This window comes from Mustela nigripes, chromosome 9 (assembly GCF_022355385.1).
Source record: "Mustela nigripes isolate SB6536 chromosome 9, MUSNIG.SB6536, whole genome shotgun sequence".
NCBI classification, from domain to species: domain Eukaryota; kingdom Metazoa; phylum Chordata; class Mammalia; order Carnivora; family Mustelidae; genus Mustela; species Mustela nigripes.
Genome location: NC_081565.1, coordinates 13,295,989 through 13,322,536, shown reverse-complemented (window position 1 = coordinate 13,322,536; position 26,548 = coordinate 13,295,989). Strand labels below are relative to the sequence as shown.

The 26,548-nt window shown below is 37.0% G+C and overlaps 1 protein-coding gene across 4 annotated transcripts in view; it reads left to right on the top strand.

The window, feature by feature from the left end:
• Positions 1 to 26,548, top strand: part of CNTRL (centriolin) — a 92,039-nt gene that overhangs the window by 3,704 nt on the left and 61,787 nt on the right. For all 4 annotated transcript variants that reach the window (XM_059410904.1, XM_059410902.1, XM_059410903.1 and 1 more), the window contains exons 2-7: positions 4,648 to 4,889; positions 11,898 to 12,028; positions 15,497 to 15,627; positions 17,010 to 17,151; positions 19,676 to 19,862; positions 24,013 to 24,206. In XM_059410904.1, coding sequence (XP_059266887.1) covers positions 4,679 to 4,889; positions 11,898 to 12,028; positions 15,497 to 15,627; positions 17,010 to 17,151; positions 19,676 to 19,862; positions 24,013 to 24,206 — 996 coding nt within the window. In that variant the 5' untranslated portion in view covers positions 4,648 to 4,678. The remainder of the gene's footprint in view (positions 1 to 4,647; positions 4,890 to 11,897; positions 12,029 to 15,496; positions 15,628 to 17,009; positions 17,152 to 19,675; positions 19,863 to 24,012; positions 24,207 to 26,548) is intronic.

Genomic DNA, 26,548 nt, shown 5'->3' with positions numbered 1-26,548 from the left:
AGCCATTCTCAAACACAGTCCAGTTCGCTATTACTGAGTTAGATATTTTATGAGATTGTGATATGTTTCACTGTCCAGGCCTTACAGGAGCTATGGCAACCCAGGGACGGGATCTGGGAATACATTGTGACTTTGACACTATCACTTAATCTTTCATGTTAAAATGTATAAAAGAAAGGAACTGACCTAGATTTCAGAAATCCATTCTAATATGTTTTTTTAATCTATAAATCTAAAGCAGATATTTTCTGATCAAGAGAGGTAACAGAGTTCCTCATAATAGTCTAGTGAAGCCTGAAAGGTCTTAGTCATTACGATGTTATGAAGAGAATTCAGGATGGTTTAGTATTGTAAGAATTTAGAGAGAGGACTAAGATGTGGGATACAGAATAATTGCATTGCCTAAAAATATAAGATGAGCTTTTTTTTTTAGCCAAGAAACTAAAAAATGTGTATATATAAAGCATGTCTTTGTAGTATGTGGCAACATCCTATTCTAGTTATATAATTTTCTATCCTGTTACAGGGTAGAAAAAGATATATACACAGAAGTGAGAGTTGGTCCCTGTCACTCCCCTCTTTTATTTTTATTATCTCCTGCCTTCATGAAACCTACATTTAACTCAGGAATAAATATATTTAATTTTATTTGTTTATTTATTTACACAATTTTATTTTTAAAACACATGCCTCTTAGCTATCCTCAAGTTTGAGTATATATATATATTTTTTTAAAAAGATTTTATTTATTTATTTATTTGACAGACAGAGATCACAAGTAGGCAGAGAGGCAGGCAGAGAGAGAGGGGGAAGCAGGGTCCCTGCTGAGCAGAGAGCCCGATGCGGAGGTCAATCTCAGGACCCTGGGATCATGACCTGAGCCAAAGGCAGAAGCTTTAACCCACTGAGCTACCCAGGCACCCTGAGTATATTATTCTTATTTAGAAAGAGACACCCTTACAAGTCAGTACAGAATCAGTATTACTAAGAGATTTGTTTCCATGGCAGAGTGGTGTGATAGTAGCGATAGAAGTTTTTGCCACACTTGGGAAATTAGGACCAAAAGCTTTGTCACTGGCATAAAGAGCAGTTACGTGAATTGGAGGTGGCTTTTCTGATCTATATGGATAGTTTATCATGAAAAATTGAGAGAAAGTAAGGACACATAGAAGTTTGTAGTTTAAAGTAAACTGGACTTTTGGCACAGGGCAGTTGGCCATACTGTAATGTTTAAGTGAAATAATGTATACGTGAAGTAATAATCACTTTTTAAAAACAAATGTAGCAGATTTTTTTCTCTTCAAACTCATCACCGTAAGAAGCTGCTAGATCATGAATTCAGTGATGCTATTATATTAATTTTTTTGTTTTTCCTTCAGGAATTGCCTTATGTGCTATCCGTTGATCAAGGTCATTTAGTGTTATTTATTCTGATCTAGTTTGTGTGAGGCACCATGCTAAGCTTTAGAGAGCAAATCAAACATGATCTGGACTCCTGAAAACTCAGCAATATGGCATGGTAATGAAGATGTGGGCTTTGAAATCAGATCAGGATTCAAGCCGTGGATTAGCCAATTAGTTATGGGACTTTGAACAAATTACTTAAGCTTTTTAGAGATGATAATACCTATTCTGTACAATTGTTATACTTAATCCTCCTAATGTGATGATACGTGTAAGAGCTTATCTCAATATTTGACAGATGGTAAAGTTAATGTTCAACCCGGGAAAATTAAAACAAAGTGTAGGGGCGCCTGGGTGGCTCAGTGGGTTAAGCCACTGCCTTCGGCTCAGGTCATGATCTCGGGGTCCTGGGATCGAGTCCCGCATCGGGCTCTCTGCTCAGCAGGGAGCCTGCTTCCTCCTCTCTCTCTCCGCCTGCCTCTCTGCCTGCTTGTGATCTCTGTCTGTCAAATAAATAAATAAAATCTTTAAAAAAAAAAATAAATATAAAATAAAACAAAGTGTAGCTGAAGAAATGGGTCTGATTTTCTGGTGAGATGTATTAATAATTCTCAAAGCAAGACCCAGAGAGGAATTCCAGACATGTTTTGGGTAAGATCAGCATTCCTAGAATGACTGTATCATCAAGGAAAGATATTATATCTCTTAATTATTGGTTAATTGACTGACTATATTAATGGCACCTCTCTTTTCTATATATTATATATGTTCCAACCATGTAACAAATAAGTTTCTTCATAATCCCAGCCTGTATAACAATACCTATGTACTTGTGAAGGTGTTCACACATCAAACCATTATAATATCTCATTCTAATTCCAATTTATATAGCATTGACATTGGAGCTGCCCAAAATCTTTGAACTGAAAACTTCTCTGAAAGTTAAAGATTTTGGGGGGCGCCTGGGTGGCTCAGTGGGTTGGGCCTTTGCCTTCGGCTTGGATCATGAACTTGGAGTCCCGGGATCGAGCCCCACATTGGGGAATCTGCTCCTGCCCCCCCCCCCCCACCGCCTGCCTCTCTGCCTACTCATGATTTCTGTCAAATAAATAAATAAAAATCTTTTTAAAAAGTTGAAGATTTTATTTATTCATTTGAGAGAGAGGGAGAGTAAGCACAAGAGAGAGCACAAGTGGGGGTAAGAGGCAGAGGGAAGGGGAGAAGCAGACTCCTGCTGAGCAGGGAGCTCAATGCGGTACTTAATCCTAGGATCCTGGGATCATGACCTGAGCCAAAGGTAGACAGTCAACTGACTGAGCCATCTGGGTGCCCCAACTTTTCTAAAACTTAATTTGTGTTTTGTCTTCACATTTTAAGACAGGAGAGTTGGGGAGATTATAGATATTGAACAAAAATAAGATCATTGTTAGTACAGCCTTGCTGAAGACCTATCCCATTTTATAAGATTTTTTTGTCTAAATTTTGTCAAACTTATGATTTTTGCAATGGTTATACTTACAAAAGTAATTTTACATCATGAAAATCTTTTTTGCATAAACCTGACCTTGTGCATTAGGACTCTTGGTGTTGAGGACTAATACAGCACAAGAAGATATCCTTTTGTTGAGGTACTAAATAAGTGCCTTTTATCAGTTCTTCAGAGTACTCCATTAGATAAAATTAATTATCTACTTTCTGCTAAGTTCTGCCCTAGGCCTGGAATAAATCAGTGAACAATATGCCTACTTTCATAGAACTTACATTCTACTAGATTAGTCACATGATTTGGCTTACAAATTAGTTTGAGAGGAGAACTGATTCTCACCATTACTATAGTGTCTCGCCTTGTCATTTACCATTCTGGGCTTTAATTTTCTTTTGAAAAGTAAAGGGATTTGACTAAGATCCCTTTCCTAATAAGTGCTTTCATTCCTTCTGGAAGACCTGAACTTCAACAAAATTGATTTTGTGGACAAGCAATAGTAGGCACATGGGTTTGAAGCAATCAGATGTTCTTCTAATAGCATGAGACAAATGTGAATGAATATCGGAAACCCAATATTTAACAGAGGAGGCATATATGAAAACTATTCTATGATTTCATTTACATATAGTTCAAAAATAGATTATAGAGTACCTGGCTGGCTCAATCAGAAGAGCATGTGACTCTTGATCTCAGAGTTGTGAGTTGCCCCATGTTGGATGTAGAAATACTTAAAAATAAAAATCTTAAATAGTTCAAAAAAAATCTCTCGTTTTGGAAATCAGGTTAGTAATTACCCATGTATGTTGGCTAATGATTGGAACGGGGTACAAAGTGGCTTCTGGGGTTCTGGTAATATTCTGTTTCTTGATCTGGATACTGGTGGTTCACTGTATGACAGTTCATGGAGCTGTGCACTTACCATTCATGTGTTGTTCTATATGGAAGGAATGGGTGGAGTGATAAATTCAGTTTGGATGTGTTAAGTGTAGGATGGCAATGAAATATCAAGTAGACAGCTGGGAACAGGAGTCTGGAACTCAGAGAGAGGTTGGATTGCAGATATAAACATCAATATACAGGTGACATTGGGAGCCATGGGTGTGTATTAGATCATCTAAAGTGAGATTGCAGAGAGAGTCAAAGAGACTTAAGGAGTTCTGATATTTGAAGATTGGATACAGGACTATGAGTGAGCAAAGGAAGCTGAGGAGTGGCCACAAAGGTAAGGGGATACCAGGAGAATGTGGTGTCCCAGAAATGAAAGAAGAAACTCTTAACAGGAAGGAGAGAGTAGTTGTCAGTATTAAATACTGCTGGTTGTCAAACATTTCCAGCTGCCTACATTCTAGGACCCATTTTGGGTATGAGGGATACTGTGATTAGTTTGGTCCAGTAGAGAAGAGAAAGATAGGGAAGACTTCTGGCTGGAGCATGTGTCAGTACAAGAGCCTCTGGAGGTTTCTTTCCCTCTGGCAATGTGATCAGCAGTGTTTGAAGCAGTGTCTGCTTCCATCAGCTTGGGAGTAGTATGGGTCCTAGCATCTGTAGCCTCTGAGTTTATAAGTTTGTCATCTTCAGAACTCAAGAAATAAGGGTACTTGACTGGCTTAATTGGTAGAATGTGTGACTCTTCATCTCGGGGTCATGAGTTCAAGTCCCACTTTGGGTGAAGAATGTAAAAAAAATTCTAGAAGTAGATAATAGTTTTGAGAGCTCTAAAAAATTGACCTTGTTAAATATGCTGAAAACTCTTACAGGTTTTGATGGACACCTGGCTTTATTCTTGCCATGAAGAAAGGTTCTCAGCGAAAGTTTTCCAATGCAAAGATGCCACCATCACCTCACTCTCCTAGTACACCATCCCTTATGTCCAGTATGAGATCTAGGTCACTTTCACCTTTAAGTGGATCTGAGACTCTTCATTTTGGAGGACAATGGAATGAGCAAGTTGAGATTACAGATGAAAACACGGTGCTTTCAGACTACCAAGACCATAAAGGTAATGTTTTTCTTTTTTGATTTTTTAAAGATTTATTCATTTATTTATTTATTTGAGAGAGAGAGAGAGCATGAGAGGAGACAGGTCCGAGGGAGAAACAGACTTCCCACCGAGCAGGGAGCCCAATGTGGGACTCGATCTTGGGACTCCAGGATCATGACCTGAGCCTCAGTTTGTTGCTTAACAAACTGAGCCATCCAGGTGTCCCAAAGGTAAGGTTTTTTAATCTAAGAATTTGAACACATATTATAGAGTAGAGATGGAAAATTACTGAACTTACATTTTTGGTCCAAGTGAAATATATATCTTTGTACTAACATGACCTATTGTCATATACCTGTACCGACAGAAAGTGTATAGGGACAGTGGAGGATGGAGGCCTCTGGGTGAGGGTGAAGCTGTCTAAAAGGGTTAGGAGAGGGAAGTTTCCCGAAAGAGGAAGCTTTATTTCCTGTGGTGGGAGAGTATCTTAAAGCTCGTATGCCAAATTAGCCATCATCCTTGGTTAGAAGAAAAGCATATCTGTTGACTTCAGAGTGAAGTGCATTAATTCAGTACAAAAACGTGATCTACCCTTGGGTTGTTCCAGTCTGCTTATTGGCAAACTGTTTATCATGTCCTCATAAGGGACATGTATATGTTTCTCCAAGGTTTTGTTTTTATTTGTTTCATAAAAGCAGTCTATTCTTGTGGGAATCTGTTTTCAGAAATACATTATTTTTTTCTAAAAGACTATTTAAAGTAACTGAATGTGAATGAAAACTATGTGATTTCTTTGCTAATGAAATCACAGCTATCTCTCTGCTCAGTTTTGATTACTAAACTTGATCAGCGATTGAGTTTAAACTATACCCTTGCTGTCAGTTGGTACACAGTTGACTCTAATTTGATTAATATTTTAGAATATTAGTCATTTTCTTTCCTAGAACAGCCCAAATTAAGGGAAAAAAGCATATAATTTTGAACCAAAATAAATGTAATGTTAACTTATTGTAAATAATCATAGGGAAACTTTGTCATACAGCCTGGATCTGAATGCAGCATTAATTTATTCTGACTTCTAAAGAAAGAATTTTCTTTTTAAAGCTGCTTTTGAAAATGTAAGACGGCTTTAGGAAGATTTGACAGCAACGTCCAGGCTTAGGATAGGGTGTGCTGTCCATGAAGTTACTACTTTGGGTTATTCTCTGTTTAAAAGAGCAACAAATTTGAGATTATCACCATTTAAAAAAAAAAAAAAGGATTTTTAAGAATTCTGGTGTTTCTGAAGTTTAGATTGGAATTAAAAAAAAAAAAAAAACCAAAGAAGCAGATTAGTGACAGTTTATTAAAACAAAATAAAACAAAAAAACTAGGTAATTTAGCACTGTAAAAAATGGATAACTATTTTAAAAAACAGCAAAAGCAAAACACTAGGGGCACCTGGGTGACTTCGTTGGTTAAGCATCCCACTCTTGATTTTGGCTTAGGTCATGATCTCAGGGCTCTGAGATCCAGCCCTGTTTTGGACTCTGCTCTGGGTGTGGAGTTTGCTTAAGATTCTCTCTGTCCCTTTCCTTCTGCACCCCTTCTCTCTCCTACCTCTCTCTCTCTCTCCTTCTCTAAGGAAAAAAAAAATATATCGCTAAAACTTCAATGCTGCATATGATTAAAAGTATAAATTTTGGATTCTTCTGCCTGGGTTCAAGTCCTGGACTTCCACATCATTAGACACAAGATCTTTTTAAAAATAAATGGAAATAGAGGCACCTGGGTGGCTCACTGGGTTAAAGCCTTCGCCTTTGGCTCAGGTCACGATCCCAGGGTCCTGGGATCGAGCCCCACATTGGGCTCTCTGCTCGGGAGGGAGCCTGCTTCCACCTCTCTCTCTCTCTGCCTACTTGTGATCTCTGTCAAATGAATAAATAAAATCTTTAAAAAAAATGGAAATAATAATTTTTATTTTTTTATTTTTAAACAAATATATGCTCAATACATGGTTATTTATTTATTTTTTTTTTATTAACATAAAATGTATTATTTGCCCCGGGGGTACACGTATGTGAATTGTCAGGTTTACACACTTCACAGCACTCACCATAGCACATACCCTCCCCAATGTCCGTAACCCAACCACCCTCTCCATACTCCCCTCCCCCCAGCAACCCTCAGTTTGTTTTGTGAGATTAAGAGTCTCTAATGGTTTTTCTCCCTCCTGATCCCATCTTGTTTTATTTTTTCCTTCCCTACTCCCCAAACCCCCCACTTTGCCTCTCAAATTCCTTATATCGGGGAGATCATATGATAATTGTCTTTCTCTGATTGACTTATTTCACTCAGCATAATACCCTCTAGTTTTATCCACGTCATTGTAAATGGCAAGATTTCATTTCTTTTGATGGCTGCATAATATTTCATTATGTAAATATACCACATCTTCTTTATCCATTCATCTGTCAATGGACAATTAGGCTTTTTCCATAGTTTGGCTATTGTGGAAATTGCTGCTATAAACATTTGGGTGCATGCACCCCTTCGGATCACTACATTTGTATCTTTAGGGTAAATAGCCAGTAGTTCGATTGCTGGGTTTCAACTTTTTGAGGAACCTCCATGCTGTTTTCCAGAGTGGCTGCACCAGCTTACATTCCCACCAACAGTGTAGGAGGGTTCCCGTTTCTCCACATTCTCTCCAGCATCTGTCATTCCCTGACTTGTTAATTTTAGCCATTCTGACTAGTGTGAGGTGGTATCTCATTGTGGTTTTGATTTTGTATTTTCCTGATGCTGAGTGATGTGGAGCACTTTTTTCATGTGTCTGTTGGCCGTCTGGATGTCTTCTTTGCCGAAATGTCTGTTCATATCCTCTGCCCATTTCTTGATTGGATTATTTGTTCTTTGGGTGTTGAGTTTGATAAGTTCTTTATAGGTTTTGGATACTAGCCATTTATCTGATATGTCATTTGCAAATATCTTCTCCATCCTGTCAGTGGTCTTTTGGTTTTGTTGACTATTTCCTTTGCTGTACAAAAGCTTTTGATCCTGATGAAGTCCCAATATTTCATTTTTGCCCTTGCTTCCCTTGCCTTTGGCGATGTTTCTAGGAAGAAGTTGCCCTGGCTGAGGTTGAAGAGATTGCTACCTGTGTTCTCCTCAAAGATTTTGATGGATTCCTGTCTCACATTGAGGTCTTTTCCATGTTGAGTCTATTTTTGTGTGTGGTGTAAGGAAATGGTCCAGTTTCATTTTTCTGCATGTGGCTGTCCAGTTTTCCCAACACCATTTGGTGAAGAGACTGTCTTTTTTCCATTGGACATTATTTCCTGCTTTGTCAAAGATTAGTTGACCATAGAGTTGAGGGACTATTTTCTGGGCTCTGTATTCTGTTCCATTGATCTATGTGTCTGTTTTTGTGCCAGTACCATACTGTCTTAAGAATGACAGCTTTGTAATAGAGCTTGCAGTCTGGAATTGTGATGCCACCAACCTTGGCTTTCTTTTTCAAAATTCCTCTGGATTTTCAAGGTCTTTTCTGGTTCCATATAAATTTTAAGATTATTTGTTCCATTTCTTTGAAAAAAAAAAAAGTGATGGTATTTTGATAGGGATTGCATTAAACATGTAGATTGCTTTAGGTAGCATAGACATTTTCACAGTATTTGTCCTTCCAATCCACGAGCATGGAATGTTTTTCCATTTCTTTTTGTCTTCCTCAATTTCTTTCATGAGTACTTTATAGTTTTCGGAGTGCAGATTCTTTGCCTCTTTGGTTAGGTTTATTCCTAGGTATCTTAAGATTTTGGGTGCAATTGTAAATGGGATTTACTCCTTAATTTCTCTTCTGTCTTTTTGTGGGTGTATAGAAACGCAACTGATTTCTGTGCATTGATTTTATATCCTGACACTTTACTGAATTCCTGTACAAGTTCTAGCAGATTTGGAGTGGAGTCTTTGGGGTTTTCCACATAAAGTATCATATCATCTGCAAAGAGTGATAGTTTAACCTCTTCTTTGCCAATTTGGATGCCTTTAATTTCTTTTTGTTGTCTGATTGCTGAGGCTAGGACTTCTAGTACTATGTTGAATAGCAGTGGTGATAATGGACATCCCTGCCATGTTCCTGACCTTAGTGGAAGAGCTCTCAGTTTCTCTACATTGAGAATGATATTCACTGTGGGTTTTTCATAGATAGCTTTGATGATATTGAGGTAGGTACCCTCTATCCCTACACTTTGAAGAGTTTTCATCAAGAAAGGATTCTGTACTTTGTCAAATGCTTTTTCAGCATCTACTGAGAGTATCATATGGTTCTTGTTCTTTCTTTTATTAATGTATGTATTACATGGATTGATTTGTGGATGTTGAACCAACCTTGCAGCCCTGGAATAAATCCCACTTGGTCTTGGTGAATAATCCTTTTAATGTACTGTTGGATCCTATTGGCTAGTATTTTGGTGAAAATTTTTGCAACTGTGTTCATCAAGGTTATTGGTCTGTAATTCTCTTTTTTGATGGTGTTTTTGTCTGTTTTGGGGATCAAGGTAATACTGGCCTCATAAAATGGGTTTGGAAATTTTCCTTCCATTTCTATTTTTTGGAACAATTTCAGGATATAAGATATTAATTGTTCTTTAACTGTTTGGTAGAATTCCCCTGGGAAGCCGTCTGGCCCTGGGCTCTTGTTTTCTGGGAGATTTTTGATGACTGTTTCAATCTCCTTACTAGTTACTGGTCTATTCAGGTTTTCTGTTTCTTCCTGGTTCAGTTGTGGTAGTTTATACGTCTCTAGGAATACATCCATTTCTTGCAGATTGTCAAATTTGCTGGCATAGAGTTGCTCATAATATGCTCTTAAAATTGTTTGTATTTCTTTGGTGTTGGTTGTGATCTCTCCTCTTTCATTTATGATTTTATTTATTTGGGTCCTTTCTCTTTTCCTTTTGATAAGTCTGGCCAGGGACTTATCAACCTTATTAATTCTTTAAAACACCAGCTCCTGGTTTCGTTGTTCTGTTCTTCTGTTCTTTTGGTTCTATTTCATTGATTTCTGCTCTGATCTTTATTATTTCTCTCTGCTGCTGGGTTTAGGCTTTCTTTGCTGTTCTTTCTCCAGCTCCTTTAGGTGTAGAGTTAGGTTTGTGTATTTGAGACCTTTCTTATTTCTTATGAAAGGTTTGTATCGCTATATACTTTTCTCTCAGGACTGCCTTTGCTGTGTCCCACAGATTTTGAACAGTTGTGTTTTCATTATCATTTGTTTCCATGAATTTTTTCAATTCTTCTTTAATTTCTTGGACTGACCCATTCATTCTTTAGTAGGATGCTCTTTAGCCTCTATGTATTTGACTTCTTTCCAACTTTCCTCTTGTGATTGAGTTCTAGCTTCAGAGTGTTATGGTCTGAAAATATGCAGGGAATGATCCCAATCTTTTGGTACCTGTTGAGACCTGATTTGTGACCCAGGATGTGATCTATTCTGGAGAATGTTCCATTTGCACTAGAGAAGAATGTGTATTCTGTTGCTTTGGGATGGGATGTTCTGAATATATCTGTGCTGTCCATCTGGTCCAGTGTGTCATTGAAGGCCTTTATTTCCTTATTGATCTTTTGCTTGGATGATCTGTCCATTTCAGTGAGGGGGGTGTTAAAGTTCTCTACTATTATTATATTATTGTCGATGTGTTTCTTTGATTTTGTTATTAATTGGTTTATATAGTTGGATGCTCCCATGTTAGGGGCATAGATATTTAAAATTGTTAGATATTCTTGTTGGACAGACCCTTTGCATATGATACAGTGTCCCCCCTCATCTCTTATTATGTATGGTCTTTAGCTTAAAATCTAATTTATCTGATATAAGGATTGCCAGCCCAGCTTTCTTTTGACATCCATTAGCATGGTAAATTGTTTTCCACCCCCTCACTTTAAATCTGGAGGTGTCTTTGGGTCTAAAATGAGTTTCTTATAGACAGCATATTGATGGATTTTGGTTTTTTATCCATTCTGATACCCTTTATCTTTTGTTTGGGGCATTTAGCCCATTTACATTCAGAGTAACTATTGAAAGATATGAATTTAGTGCCACTTTATTGCCCGTAAGGTGACTGTTACTGTATATTGTCTCTGTTCCTTTCTGGTCTACTACTTTTAGGCTCTCTCTCTGCTTAGAGAGAGAGATTTCCTGAAGGTATTTTCAGTATTTACTGTAGGCTGGTTTGGTGTTTACAAATTCTTTTAGTTTTTGTTTGTCCTGGAAGGTTTTTATCTCTCCTTCTGTTTTCAATGATAGCCTAGCTAGATATAGTATTCTTGGCTGCATGTTCTTCTCATTTAGTTCTCTGAATATATCATGCCAGTTATTTCTAGCCTTCCAGGTCTCTGTGGATAAATCTGCTGCCAAAATAATATTTTTACCATTGTATGTTACAGACTTCTTTTCCCGAGCTGCTTTTAGGATTTTCTCTTTGTCACTAAGACTTGTAAGTTTTGCTATTGGATGATGGGGTGTGGACCTATTTTTATTGATTTTGAGGTGGGTTCTCTGTGCCTCCTGGATTTTAATGCTTGTTCTCTTTGATATATTAGGGAAATTCTCTATTATAATTTGCTCCAATATACCTTCTTCCCTCTTCTCGCTTTCTTCTTCTTCTGGGATCCCAGCTATTCTAATATTATTTCATCTTATGGTATCAGTTATCTCTCAAATTCTCCCCTCGTGGTCCAGTAGTTTTTTGAGTAATTTTTATTTTAAATGTACAAATTAAATTGTAAGTGTAAAGTATATAGTACAAGCTTGGCACAGAACTAATATTTGTGAAGCATAACTTACTGACATTACTGTAGATGTATGCAATTATTGTAAAGCTAAATAAAGTAAAATATTATTAAAACATTGCAGTTATTAGAACTAACCAGCTCTTTTTATATTTGTATGGCTTAAAAAATATTTTTTGGTTATATAACATCAAAATAATTTGTTTTTCAGAGATGTCCTGTTCTACTGATGATGATCTGTTTCTGTCATTTCAGAAGCTGATTCACATGCAGGAGTTCGATATATTACAGAGGCCCTTGTTAAAAAACTTACTAAACAGGACAATTTGGCTTTGGTGAAGTCTCTGAACCTTTCACTTGCTAAAGATGGTGGCAAGAAATTTAGGGTAGGTTACCAGCATTTTTTAAAAAGTTTTCTCTGTTTTAAAACTAAAAATTAAAAGATTTTATTAGATTTATAGTATCATCTCATCCTAATGTCACCTAATTTGTAGAAGACCTTGTATTGTTTCCAGTGAAAGTTCTGTATCATAAGTATGACATCTTCACATTCATAAGCTCTTATTATTCTATACATTACTGTATTCTTTCTAGAGATGGGTTGGCAAACTATAACTTATAGGCCAAATCAGGCCTGCCACCTATTTTTGTAAATAAAACTTTATTAGAACACAGTCACACTCATTTGTATACACATTGTCTGTGGCTGTTTTTGCAGTACAGTAGCAGGGGTAATAGTTGTCAAAAAGACCTTATGGCCCATAAAACCAAAAATATTTACTATGTGGCTTTTTCGATAAAAAATTTGCTGATCTCTGCTCTGGAGTGTTTATTACTTTATTTGTAAACTGTACACATGAACACATTGTAAAAGACAACTTAAACTTTTTAATTGGAAAACATATAAACTTAGATGTCTACTACATTAGTCACAAAAATTAATTCCAGAAACCAGAACAAAACCCACAAAAATGCTTATAGAAGTATTAGGAAGTATTAGGAAGGAATATAGGAGGGTATATTTTAAATCTTAGAGTTGGGAAAGCCCTTTAAGCAAGCACCAACCTTAATGCCACAAAGAAAAATATTGGCAGACTTAGTGTTCATAAAGATTAAAGTGTTTAATGAAAGATATCTTTTAAAAAGTTAAACTCTCAGGGAGTGTTTTCAACATATATAACAATATCCATATAATATAGAGAGCTTATACAATTATACAATTCAGTAAGAGAGACAACTCAATGGAAAATGTGCAGAGGATATGAACAAGGCATTCACAAAAGTATTATAAATGGCTAATAATAATATGAAAATATGTTTAACTTTATTAATATCAAATAAGATTTGATATGATTTTGATATGATTTGATATGATAAGATTTTCATTCTTGTATGTCAATGGACAAGAATTAAAAGGATTGTTTCCGTGTTCAGAAAGATGTGGGAAGTGAGTATTATCATATTGTCTTAGTGGGACTACACAAAGCTCCTGCATTTTAGAAAGACAGTTTGATAGAATTTATCCAAATATCAAGTCTGCTTATTTGATTCAGCAATTGAGTTTATACTTACTGAATTTATATTTACTAACCCAGCAGTTCTACTCCTTGATGTCTATTCTACCAATATCACATGCACAGTATCCAGAAGTATCTATATAGTCATTTTTTTAAAAGATTTTTATTTTATTTGACAAGGAGAGTGAGAGATCACAAGTAGGCAGAGAGGTAGGCACAGAGAGAGGGGGAAGCAGTCTCCCCACTGAGCAGAGAGCCCGATGCAGGGCTCGATCCCAGGACTCTGAGATCATGACCTGAGCCAAAGGCAGAGGTTTAACCCACTGAGCCACCCAGGCGCCCCTATGTAGTCATGTTTATTAAGCATTATTTAAAATAGAATAAATTGGAAATAACCAAATTTCTATCAATAGGGAACTGGTTAAATAAATTATGGTTCTGTAGACGATGAGGTACTATTAAGTTTCTTTAAAAAATAAGTTAGAGCTCTATGTATTAATGTGGGACAATGTCTGCAGTGCACTTAATGAAAAAAATTCTAAAACATTTTGTATAGTAAGTTCTAAAAATTCTGTTTTTCTATATGTGTTTATATGAATGTAAATGAATAGAAAGATACAGATGTTTATATGTCAGCCTCTTAACAATGGTTACCTTTGATCAGTGGGATTTTTTTTAGGGGCCTGGGTTCTTCATAAAGAGGGCTTCTTACGTTTCGTTTGAAATTTTTATTAGAGTATATTTATGTCTTGTGTAATTAAAAAGGAAAAAGGAGACATTCTGGAGTTTACAAGTTGCAAAAATGAAATTAGAGTAGTAAATATTTACTGAATGGTTATTATATGCCAGGCATTATGTTAGGCTGTGGGAATAAGTATACAGGTAAATAAGCTTAGTTTCTGATCTCTGGGAACTTAGAGCTTCCTAGAGGAATGCCTGGGATTAAGAGGAGAAATAGTGAAGGGGAGGCAGAGAGAGAGAGAAAGCACCCACAGGAGAGGCATACCCAGTGAAGAAGTCTGAAGGGGCTATTAGAACAGAAGATCTAGGAGTATGATTAATGGAGGCCAAAGGAGGGAGAATTTCAAGCAGGAATGGATGATATAAAATGTCACAGAATCATTAAATAGGATGAATACTTAGAAGTCACTTGAATACTACATCAAAAACTACTGATGTACTCAATGCTGACTAAATGAACATGATAATTAAAAAAAAATTTTTTTTAAAGACATGATTCAGAAAAAAAAAAAGCCTTTTGGATTTGGCAGTTAAAAAGCCCTTCTATTTCTCAAACCAACCAAATTCCGTCTTTTAGGGCCTTTGTATTTTTCTACTCTGCCTGTTAATCTCTGCCCCGAGATATTCACACAGCTGGTTTCTTGTTATTAAGGTCTCAGTTCAGTGTACTTCCTCTGTGAGGCCTTCTTTTACCACCCAGTTGCCATTAGCTACCTTCTCCATGACTCATTCTTTTCAACAACAAATATTTCTTCAGTGCCCACTGCGTGCCAGGCATTTATGCCTATGCAGTGAACATAGCAGACAGATCTGCCACCTTGGTGCCTTGCATGCTGCCCCATCACGTTATCTTTATTTTCTTGTTAGTACACTTCAGTTGAAATGTTGTTTATATAGGGGCTTTCTCTGTGAATGAAAGCAAGAACCTTGGTCTCCTTACTCACCAGTGTATTTCTAGTACCTAGAACAGCCCTGGCGCATAATTCATGTTTGATAAATATTTGTGGAATGGGTGTGTGGATGACCATCTTGGGGAGAGCTATTTGAATACATGGTAAAAGCATAAGATATTTTGCCTTCCCAATAGAATAAATGGAAGGCAGAAGGAGCAAATGTACACAATTCTTGTGAGAACGTGGTCTAGCTCACTGGTATCCATTGCCCAGTGGTACATGTGGTATGTACTAAGTATGACGGGTATCCATGAAATAGTGATGTTTTATACTTGAGGGGGAAGATCCAGGAGTGAAAGAGATTAAAGATGCAAGACTGTGGAGGGAGAAGGTAGATGAGGTTGTATAAGAGGATAGTACCTAGCTCAACTTCAAGGAGAGGTGGGAGAGGCTTAGAAAAGTTGACGTGGACTTGTTGGATCATCTTGATTTTATTGATACATAGGAAGTGTTGTCCACTGAGGGGCAAGGAGAGCTTCTATTCCTGGGTGAAGGAAGCTGTAGCAAGGGATTGTCCAGGAGAGCAGGAAGCATTTATTATTCTCTGGTGACTGATCAAAACAGCCCCTGATGCACATAAATACACGTACTTTATGTTAAGGTGCCTGTCATATAAAGTATTTATTCATTTGTTTCCAATTAGTATATCGAAAATTTGGAAAAATGCGTTAAACTTGAAGTACTGAATCTCAGCTATAATCTAATAGGGAAGATTGAGAAATTGGACAAGCTGTCAAAATTACGTGAACTCAACTTATCATATAACAAAATCTGGTAAGTAAGTGCTTCTTTAGGTAGCATTGCAGTGGTGTCTTTGTTGAAGAGGTAGGTCGATGTTGCCCACATTACTGAATTGCAAGAGTTCTTTGAAACAGCAGGCACTTGGATCCTCATTCAGTGCTAGTCTAGCCCTTCACATGTGATAACTGCTTTCATGTTTTGGCACTGCTGAAGTACAATATAATATCTTTCTAGCATTATCAAAGAAGGAGATACACGAACACCAAATTTTACTTTAATTCCATTTTGACAGGAACTTTTCACAGAGTCTTTGATCCACTCACTGCCTTATTCCATTAAGAAAGTTGACATGAAGCAGTGTTTTAACCCTGTCATTTTGATCTTAAAGATATTTCAATGTATTTTGATCCTATGTGTTTATCCTGATGTTCTTTGTTTATTGCTATAATATACTCAGTTATGCTTCCATTTCATAATATGTATTACTTGAGAAATAAACATAATAAAACTGACAGTAGCAAAAACCACACATAGAACACTTATTAAAAACAAAATGATGCAATTATCAAATATTAAAAATCTTTATACCTGTATACTTCCCCCACCTTAGACTTGGAAGATATTGTAGCCAACAAAACAAAACTGCTAACAGTGGCAGAAGCTCTAATATGGCAGAAAATGAAAGAGGGGAAAAAACGAAATCAAATCCTTAATGTGAAATTTGTATAAAAAATTAATCCTGATAAAAATAATTTCAGTAAAATAAAAATAAAGAAGTTTGGAAATATTTGTCCATAGAAAATTTACCAGGGACTTAAAATGACAATTAAATTGTAATCAATTAAATTGGGAAAATATCTTATCAGTGAAAATTCATCAATATGAATGATAAATGTTTTATTGATTTAAATATTCTAACTAAAATATTTATGTTCATAAATATAGTGTTCTAGAGAGTCCATCAGTTCAAAATGGCAGACATACCCTACTGTGTCATAGCTAATCTTTTGGTGATGACTTAGGGTAATAAGGATATCTCTTGTACAGGGCTGTGTACACCATAGGAAAATGTACTGTTGAGTGGTTCAGTTCTCCCCTGGCTGTCCGCTAGTACTGCTCCTTGTGCGTAGTGGTAATGCCATGGATAGACTCTCCTTTTCTGTGTTGTGGGATCCTAAAGTCTGATAGTAAGATAGGTAGGATTCCTAGACCCAGTAATGAAAAGTTGGCAGCTTAGCTGTTCTGGTCAATTTCTGTTTAGCCACTTTTGTTTGGTTCTCATTTATAAAAAAGGTTAACAAATTATAATTACGAAAGTAACCCCACATAAAAACCAAGGCTATCATTCTTAAGCAAACAGTTGAGGAACTCTACCATTGTATTTACTAAATTTGATTTTATCCTTTGGTTTCCAGCAAAATTGAAGGCATAGAAAATATGTATAATCTGCAAAAGCTAAACCTTGCAGGAAATGAAATTGAACGTATCCCAGTATGGTTAGGGAAGAAGTTAAAATCTTTGCGAGTCCTCAATCTGAAAGGCAACAAGATATCATCGGTAAGTTATTCAAAGTAGCAAGAATTTTTTTTTTTCCAAATTTTAAGACTTGTTGAAAAAATATTAAAATATAAGTTTTTGAAAAATGAGATTTCTTGGGACACTTGGTTGGCTTGGTCAGGTAAGCATCTGTCTTCGGCCCAGGTCTTGATCCTAGGATCAAGCCCCACATTGAGTTCTCTGCTCAGTGGGGAGCCACTATCTTCCTCTCCCTCTGCTGCTCACCCTGCTTATGCTTTCTCTCTCTCTCTCTCTCTCTCTCTGTCAAATAAATAAATAAAATCTTTTTTTTTTTTTTCCAAGAGAGATTTCTTCTTTGAAGTTTCTTGGTCCTTTGACCAGACATCAAATTTAGGCATAACCTAGGACTCTAGGGTAATTAAATGTAGGGATTTCTGTTTTTGCCTGGTTCCATGGTAACTGAGAGTTGATCTCTTAGGATTTTTGCATCTATCATTTCATTTGAGCCTCAGAAAACTTTACTTAGAGAGGCAGTAAAGGGATTATTTTTTTAATACTATCAGTTAGGTAGTACCGTCTTTTGCCCATTTTCAGGTTAGGTCTCTTACCCAAGTCACACAACTTGTGCCAGAGTCCAGGTCACTGAATGCCAGAAACCGAGCTCTTTTTTTATTTTTTTATTTTTTCAAACTTATGAATTAAGCTTAATTATAGTGTCAGGTGTTTTAAGAGTTATTGTCAGTGTCAGGTTTAATCCCTAGCTCTTTATTATGGAGCAACTTTGTTATCATGGCTTGCATAATCTAGTAATCGTGTATGCTTTCCTTTGGAGTATAATTTATTATTTTCTTCTATTTATATATTAGGTGTTTAATAAGTATTTGGTGAATAAAAACATTAATTTACTTAATCTATATTAAAATTGAAGAAAACATACTTAAAGAACATCAGTCATAGAGAAGACAGTAAAAGATGTGCTTTCTAATATGGGTCTAGACCTGCCTTCTGTGACCTTGGAAAAGCCCTTTATCTCTCCAAAACACATTGTTTAAATTGGAGAAAACAAACCCTACCCTGCCTTCTTTGCGAGGGTGTTATGGGGCTCAGATAAAATGATAGATGTGAAAATGTTTTAAAAACTTTAAAACACTAAATATCTCCTTAAACCTTCACCAGTGGAAACCAATAATGATGAACAACATTTGTTTAATTACTGTGCAGGTTGCAATGTCTATGCTTTCTTATTTCATCTTTATAAAGGTCTGGTAAGGTGATTCTGTACCATTTCACTGCAACAGTCCAAGAGCCTCAGAGCCAAACCCTCTACCATGTGGCATAGCATGACCTTGGAGCTCTTGAGGTGTATGCTGTGATGCAAAGAGGTAGCCGTGAATCTAAAATTTACTGTAAATATTCTTCCAAGTAGTCGATTGTTAGATAGTACTCAGTGTCAACTAATTTATTTAACAGGAAAATCATTCAAAAATATTTATTAATCATTTCTAATTTTTCATGACTTTCTCATCCCAATTTATATTTGACATTGGCATCAGTAAGAGTGATATGCATTCACTTGTGAAAGATTTATTTATACGGGGTATTAGGAGTAGTATTTCTCAACCTTTTATTTTTACTTAATTATTTCTTAAAAGATTTTATTTATTTGATAGCGAGAGAGGGAATGCAAATAGGGGGAGTGGGAGAGGGAGAGGCAGATTCCCCACTGAGCAGGGATCCTGATATGGAGCTCCGTCCCAGGACCCTAGGATCATAACCTGAGCTGAGGTCAGACGCTTAATGACTGAGCCACCCAGGCATCCCTATTTCTTAACCTTTTAAAGTTCCTCTTTGTATAAACATAAAAATCTTCTAGAAATGTGAGTATCCTGGGGACACCTGGGTGGCTCAGTGGGTTAAGCCTCTGCCTTCAGCTCAGCTTATGATCTCAGGGTCCTGGGATAGAGCCCTGCATCGGGCTCTCTGCTCAGCGGGGAGCCTGCTTCCCCCGCCCCCACCTCTGCCTGCCTCTTTGCCTACTTGTGATTGCTGTCTGACAAAGAAGTAAATAAAATCTTTTAAAAAAAATGTGAGTATCCTGTATCCTTACTAATTTCTTTTAACTATCAATTATAACTGTTATCTGAAGATTCTCCAAAATCTTTCTTATAGCCATTTATATTTTTGATGTGTTCAGTCAGTATAATGCATAAATAATAGGTTTAAAGTTACATGGACGAATTCAAATCCTGTTTTGTTCATTTGTAAGCACTGAGCTTTGGGGAAGTTATTTAACTTCTTCTAACCGTAATATCTTTGTCTACAAAATTAAGATGTTGTTTCTATCATAGATTGTTATGAGGAGTCATAAATGAAATGGCATATGGAAAATGCCTAATACTGCCCTGATACACTATAGATACTCAAATACTTTCCATTCCTCCCCTCACACCACTAGTTTTGGATAATAGGTTCTATGAATAGGTTCCTTGCCGTGTTGGTAGCAATTTTCTTGATTATTATTTTCTTTAGGTAATACTAATACTAATGTTATATATCATTTCAGCTCCAAGATGTAAGCAAACTGAAACCACTTCAAGATTTGACATCTCTGATCCTTCTTGAAAATCCAATTGTGACCCTTCCTCATTACATGCAGTTTACTATTTTTCACCTTCGCTCATTAGAAAGTTTGGAAGGTCAGCCGGTGACTACTCAGGACAGACAAGAAGCTTTTGAGAGATTCAGTTTAGGTAAAGTGACATTTAAAAAAACTAAATTTGGGCGGGGGAGGAATTTATGTTGAGAAGTTATCTAGAAAAATATATTGAAGTTTGAGCTTTATAATGCTATTAAAATTTTTTTGGAAAATACCCCCATAAATAAATTAGCATAAGCATCATTATACAACAATTATACATTAATATCATTAAGGATTAAATATTTATTGAGCATGTACTGTGAACCAGGCATTATATCTGGCACTAAGGGCACAATGGTGAACAAGACATATGGTATGGGCCTCAATGTAGATTGTATTTTAATGGAAAAGAAAGACAAAAAGCACGCAAATCCAGATAAAGTAGCAGAGGAGAAAACCCCCCTTTGGGCAAAGGTGGTGTAAAGAAATGACTCTCTGAGAAGTGACATATAAGCTGACGACATAGGTAGGAGAAGATTAGCCATGTAAAGAAAGACATTCAGAGAGACAACCAGCTTGCACTTTGAGGTTGGAAAGCTGCTGGTAAATGAAGGAAGTAAAGGTTCAGTATGACTGGATGATAGCTCAAGAAAAAGTTGAGAGAGCTGGGGGAAGGGAGAGATGACACAGGGACTTGTAGCTTGGGTTTTATTTCAGGTGAGGTAGGAAACTATTAGGAATTTTTAGGCAGCAGTGGGACGTGATCTCTTATTAAGAAGATTATCTTGAGTACATAACTTAGCCTGATGAGCACTGAGTAATGCATAGAATTCAATCACTATATTGTACACCTGAAACTAATAGAACACTGCATGTCAAGTATACTGGAATTAAAATGTTTTTTTAAAGATTATTTTTTAGTGCAGAATGGAGAATGATTTGGAGCAGGACAAATGGAGATAAGGGGACCTGTCCAGAGGCTATTGCAGGAATCTAGGCTAGAAGTGTTGGTGGCCTGAATTTAGATGGTGGATGTGGAATAGATCAGTTTTGGAGGTAGAATCAGCCGAAGGCAGCGGCTTAACCCACTGAGCCACCCAGGTGCCCAGCAATACTTTCTAATGAATTGGGTAATTCCCAGGCTTCTGGCTTGAGTAAGTGGTTGGATTGGTGATATTATGTATACAAAAGGGAGACTTTAGAGTGGTGAGTTTGAATGTCTGTGAGACAACCTAGAAGAGGGTTAGAAATGTGAGCCTGGATTTCAAAGAGTTATAAATGTGATGGTTGTCAGCCTAACAGGGATTTTTAATCCCACTGGAATTGATTGGCTTTCTCAGTCGGGTTGAGAAGAGCAAGGTGAGCCATTTAAGGAGACTGAGAAAGAGAGGCTGAGTAAGCAGAAACCCAGGAAACAGTGGGTTGTAAAAGCCCCAAGAAGATTTCATGAGAGGAAGTGGTCAGCTAGGTTGAATGTTGCAGAGAATAAAGAAAAAGTAAGATGAGGACAGAGAAGTGCTTTAGATAGGCAATACATAATTATCTTAACCAATGCAGTTAAGGAGTGGTTCGAACAAATGATCCAAGAGTGAATGGAAGGGACACATTTGGGTGAAGGTTTGAAATTTCCTCCCACAATTTCTCTCTCCTAGTACCTAATAAATGGATTTTTAAAAAGAGTTTAAGTTAGGGACGCCTGGGTGGCTCAGTTGGTTGGGCAGCTGCCTTCGGCTCAGGTCATGATCCCAGCATCCTGGGATCGAGTCCCACATCGGGCTCCTTGCTCAGCAGGGAGCCTGCTTCTCCCTCTGCCTCTGCCTGCCATTCTGTCTGCCTGTACTCGCTCTCTTGCCCTCTCTCTCTCTGACAAATAAATAAAATCTTAAAAAAAAAAAAAAAAGAGTTTAAGTTAAAATAAAAAAATTCACCAGTAGCTTCCAAACCAGGAAATGGACAGAAGCAAATGTAGTAAACCTCAAAGCTAGTAACCAGAGAAAGGAAGAGCATATTTGAGGGTGGAGTGGAGAGACCAGTATGGCTCAATTCTTATGGTCCTTGAAAAGACAAGATGACATCAGAGAAAAAGAGGAAAGATTGTCTCTTGATAAGAGGGACTCTAATTCAGGAGGGAGCAAAGATGTGTGCATCTCTGCAAAGATGCAAAGTTTTGTTGCTTTGGTGGTACGAAAATGAGAAAGTTCCTATGGGTGGGGTCTCTTTTCTCGGTGAAAAATGAGGTCGTCAGCTGAGAAAGAAAATGGAAGGACTATGGGAGATTTGAAGAGAAAGAAGAAAGTATGAAATAGCTATTTTAGAGCATTGGGAAATGTGTCTGTAGGTCCAGCCATTTGAAATTGATGTTAGTCCACTTTGGTTTACAAAAACAGTTTGATACAATCCTTGAGAAATATGGTAAATTTTTATTAGTTTGGATCCCCCCAACTCAGTATTTGTTACCCTAAAGTTTATGTTTGGAATCTTTAAAAATATAAATAATGCAAAGGAAAGTCCTCATAAATACACTTTTGGGGGAAATGTTTCATTTACTTAGGATTATTTATGACTCTGAATATTTATTAGAAGCCTTTAAGGCTCTTGGCATCCAGCAGTGAGCTAGACAGATGCAGTTTCTGCTTTTACAAAGCTTTAGTGGGAAAGGCAGATGCCTAGCCATTTGATCACATTTTATAACTCATTGTGTGATGAAGGGCACAGCAGAAGGAGAGGGTGAGGGACCTGGGTGACTCAGTGGTTAAAGCCTCTGCCTTCAGCTCAGGTCATGATCCCAGGGTCCTGGGATTGAGCCCCTCATCGGGCTCTGCTCGGCGGGGAGACTTCTCCTCCTCTCTCTCTGCCTACCTCTCTGCCTACTTGTGATCTCAGTCTGTCAAATAAATAAATAAAATCTTTTTAAAAGGGGCGCCTGGGTGGCTCAGTGGGTTAAGCCGCTGCCTTCGGCTCAGGTCATGATCCCAGGGTCCTGGGATCGAGCCCCGCATTGGGCTGTCTGCTCAGCCGGGAGCCTGCTTCCTTCTCTCTCTCTCTGCTTGCCTCTCTGCCTGCTTGTGATCTCTCTCTGTCAAATAAATTAAAAAAAAAAAATCTAATAAAAATCTTTTTAAAAAAATAAAAAAGAAGAAGTACAGGGTAACCTGAGAGCATTTCTGGGAAGCATCTCACCTGTGGAGAGCATAAAGTCAGGGCAGGCCTCTCAAAATATTTTTCAAAACTAAGACCAGAATAGTACAAAATAGGCCAGTAGGAGATAGAGGAAGAAAGTTCCAGACAGAGGTTTGAAAAAAAAGGCTGCATCCGACTCTTGGCTTTGGCTTGGGTAGTGATCTAGGGTTGTGAGATCGAACCGCGGGACTAGCTCTGTGCTCAGCGGGGAGTCTGCCAGTCCTTTTCCCTTCCCCTCTGCCCTTCCCTCTCTCTCTCTAAAATAAATAAAACCTTAAAAAAAAAAAAAAAAAGCTTTCAGGTAAGAGGAGAGACATCACAAATCTCAAGAAGTGGAGTCACTTCAGAAAGGCTACATTTGGGTGTACTTAAAAATAAGGCCGGAAAGGGAGTTTGGGACCAAATCATGAATATCTTTGTTAAGTTCTTCATGTAAGTTTTGGAAGCTATCCTGTCCATAGTAGGGAGCCTCTGAAGGATTTTTAAAATCATAGTATTTTGCAAACCTCCTTGCAGCATCCTTTAAGTGTAATTATTACTATCAGATAAGATAAAATATTGCAAGTTTTTAAATAGGAGACCTGGGGAAAAACCTCATTTACCAACATCCTAATTGAATGAAATACTTGGAAGTAAAGTGTTATCTTTTTTAAAAAAAATTATTTATTTATTTATTTATTTGAGAGAGCTAGAGAGTGGTGGTGGGGGGGGGGGTGGATGTAGAGGGAGAGAATCTTCAAGTAGACTCCTCACTGAATGTGGAGCCAGGTACTGGGCCAGATCTCACAACCCTGAAATCACGACCTAAGCTGAAACCAAGATGTTTAATCGACTGAGCCACCCAGGTGCCCTCTAATGCGTTATCTTTTAAAATTGTTATCCGGATGATAATGCCTTCTTACTTTTTGATATAAATCACTTGCTAGGTCAAGATTGTCTTTTTTTCTCCAAAACCATACCGAATAATTTTCAAAGTAGAATTGTTCTTTTATTATTCTAAGACAATTATTTGAGAAGTATTCTTACCTTTCTTCAAGTAAAAAAATATAACGATTAATAAATTTTTAAATTTGTGTTGGCAGATGAGATAGAAAGACTGGAAAGAGATCTGGAGAAGAAGATAATGGAAATTGAAGAGCTGAGGAGCGAACAGACAAGGTTCCTTGAGGAAATTAAAAGTCAAGATAAATTGAACAAATCACTGAAAGAGGAGGCCAAGCTACAAAAACAGAGCTATGAGGAGATGGAGAGTAACCTAAACACAAAAAATGAATTGGTAAGCCTGTGTTTTACATTGCTTTGACTATATTCTCTTGAAATAGAGAATTCTTTCTTCTTGGGTCTAAAAATAAAACTTCTTGATCATAGAATGGGGAAGATGTGGTTTAACAGAAATTTGTGCAGAAGTTTCTACAAATTGTAGTTTACCATGCACTGTGTGACATGGGTCCCCAAAGGATGAATACTCTCCTGGCCTGCAGTAAATTGTGAAATACGGTATCCAAAATAAAGGAGGACAGTGGAGCCCCCTGACTGAAGAGTTGGTCAGACTGCCCCTAGATGTTTATATTTTATTTTTAACAACATTGTTGGTGAGACTGTACATTGGCAAAAACTTTTAGAAGGCAAATTGGCAAAATTGTCCAAATTTTATTTTATACATTTTATTAAAGGGATATATCCTATGTTCTATATATTAGATATATATATACTTATTTAATATACAATAGTTATATATGATATACATTTCTAATGCATTTTATAGAAATTGTAGCAAGACTGTATATATCTACATATATACACATATATCTGTATATATACACATACATACAATGGTCATTCACTACAGTATTTTTTATATTAGTAAAATAATGAAAAATAGCTGAAATGTCCCTCAGTGGATATCCATCTGATAGAATAATTGTGTTGCTATTAAAATGAGATAGAGCTGTATGTCCTAATACGGAGGTATGTCCGCTCCATATTGCTATGTGAGAAAAGCAAGCTGTACAACCCTGTATCAAGTATGATGCTATAAGGTAGTCTATATAATAGTAGTATATATAATACACACACATATATATGTATGTACATGTATATAATATACATATAATACACATACATACATAAGTATATGTACATGCATACACATACATATATGTGTACATGTGTTTTATATATATATATATATATATATATATATATACACACACACACATACATACATATATATATATCTCGGCCAGCCCGAGAGACTTCAGAGGCCTTGAGACCATGCCCTGTGAGGAGTGGCTAAAGCAACAGGGGTGCTCAAGCTGGAGAAGAGAGGATCTAGTGAGCTCTGACAGTTATCTTCAGAGAGTCAAAGGTCTGTTTCGTGGAGGAGGGACCAAAGTTCCTGAGATAAAATTAAGAAATGGCAAATAGAATTATAACAAAGCAATTTTTCATTTAGCAATGAGGAATTTCTAGGGACACCTGGGTGGCTGTTAGTTGAGCATCTGACTCTTGATTTTGGCTCAGGTCACGATTTCAAGGTCATGAGATGGAGCTCCAGGCCGAGCATGGGGCCTGCTTAGGATTCTCTCTCTGACCCCTCCTCCCTAAGGAACCCACCTCTCCACAAGCTCGCACACGGGCACTCTCTCTCTCTTAAAAAAATAAGAGAGAGAGAGATTTCTAATAACTGTCCTGAGACAAAATGTAATAACTCTGGAATGGGATTGCTGTCACTGAAACAGGCATATATGACCAGGGCTTAGAGAAAAGATAAAAGGCATTTGCTAGGCAGATGGATTAAATGAATAAAAGGCCTTTTCAACCCAGAGAATCTGATTTTGTTAAATAATTAGGTTACTTTCCTTGGAGGAAAAAATAGCTGTTGCTACTCTCCTCTTTTTTTTCTTATAATAATTCTTTTTCTGATCTGTGCATAACTTAGAGAATTTGATTTCTCATATGACTAATGAAATCCTAGATAGTGCTCTTTCTTTTTTGCATCCTCCTTTCAAGATGGGCATTCTGGTTTGAATGACTTGCTTTGTTGACAAGAATTCTGCTTAAGCATTTCTGTTTCCTAGCAAGAGAAAAGTGTTTCCTTCTCTTTGTAGAGATGGAAATTGTTACTTGAAATCTGAGTATTTGACTGCCTCTTTCTTGAGCTCTTCTTTGCCTGAGAAAAAAGGTAACTTATATCAGGAGGACATGATGAAAGGGCAGCTTTCGCAGCTCTGTCAGTTAACTGTTCAGAGCATTTGTGGCTTTCTTCATATCTCTCTTACTTGAAGGTAGTTTTCAAATATGTCAGCCATATACTGAAGGCATATTATATATGATATTAATAATCTGATAATTATCAATAGCTTTATATTATACATCTGTTGTTCTCTGTTCCATAATAGAGTGGATTGATGATTACTTAAAATCACTGGAAACTTATGTGACAATCAGTTTTTTTTTTTTTTTTTAAAGATTTATTTATTTATTTGACAGAGATTACAAGTAGGCAGAGAGGCAGGCAGAGAGAGAGAGGAGGAAGCAGGCTCCCTGCTGAGCAGAGAGCCCGATGCGGGACTCGATCCCAGGACCCTAAGATCATGACCTGAGCCGAAGGCAGTG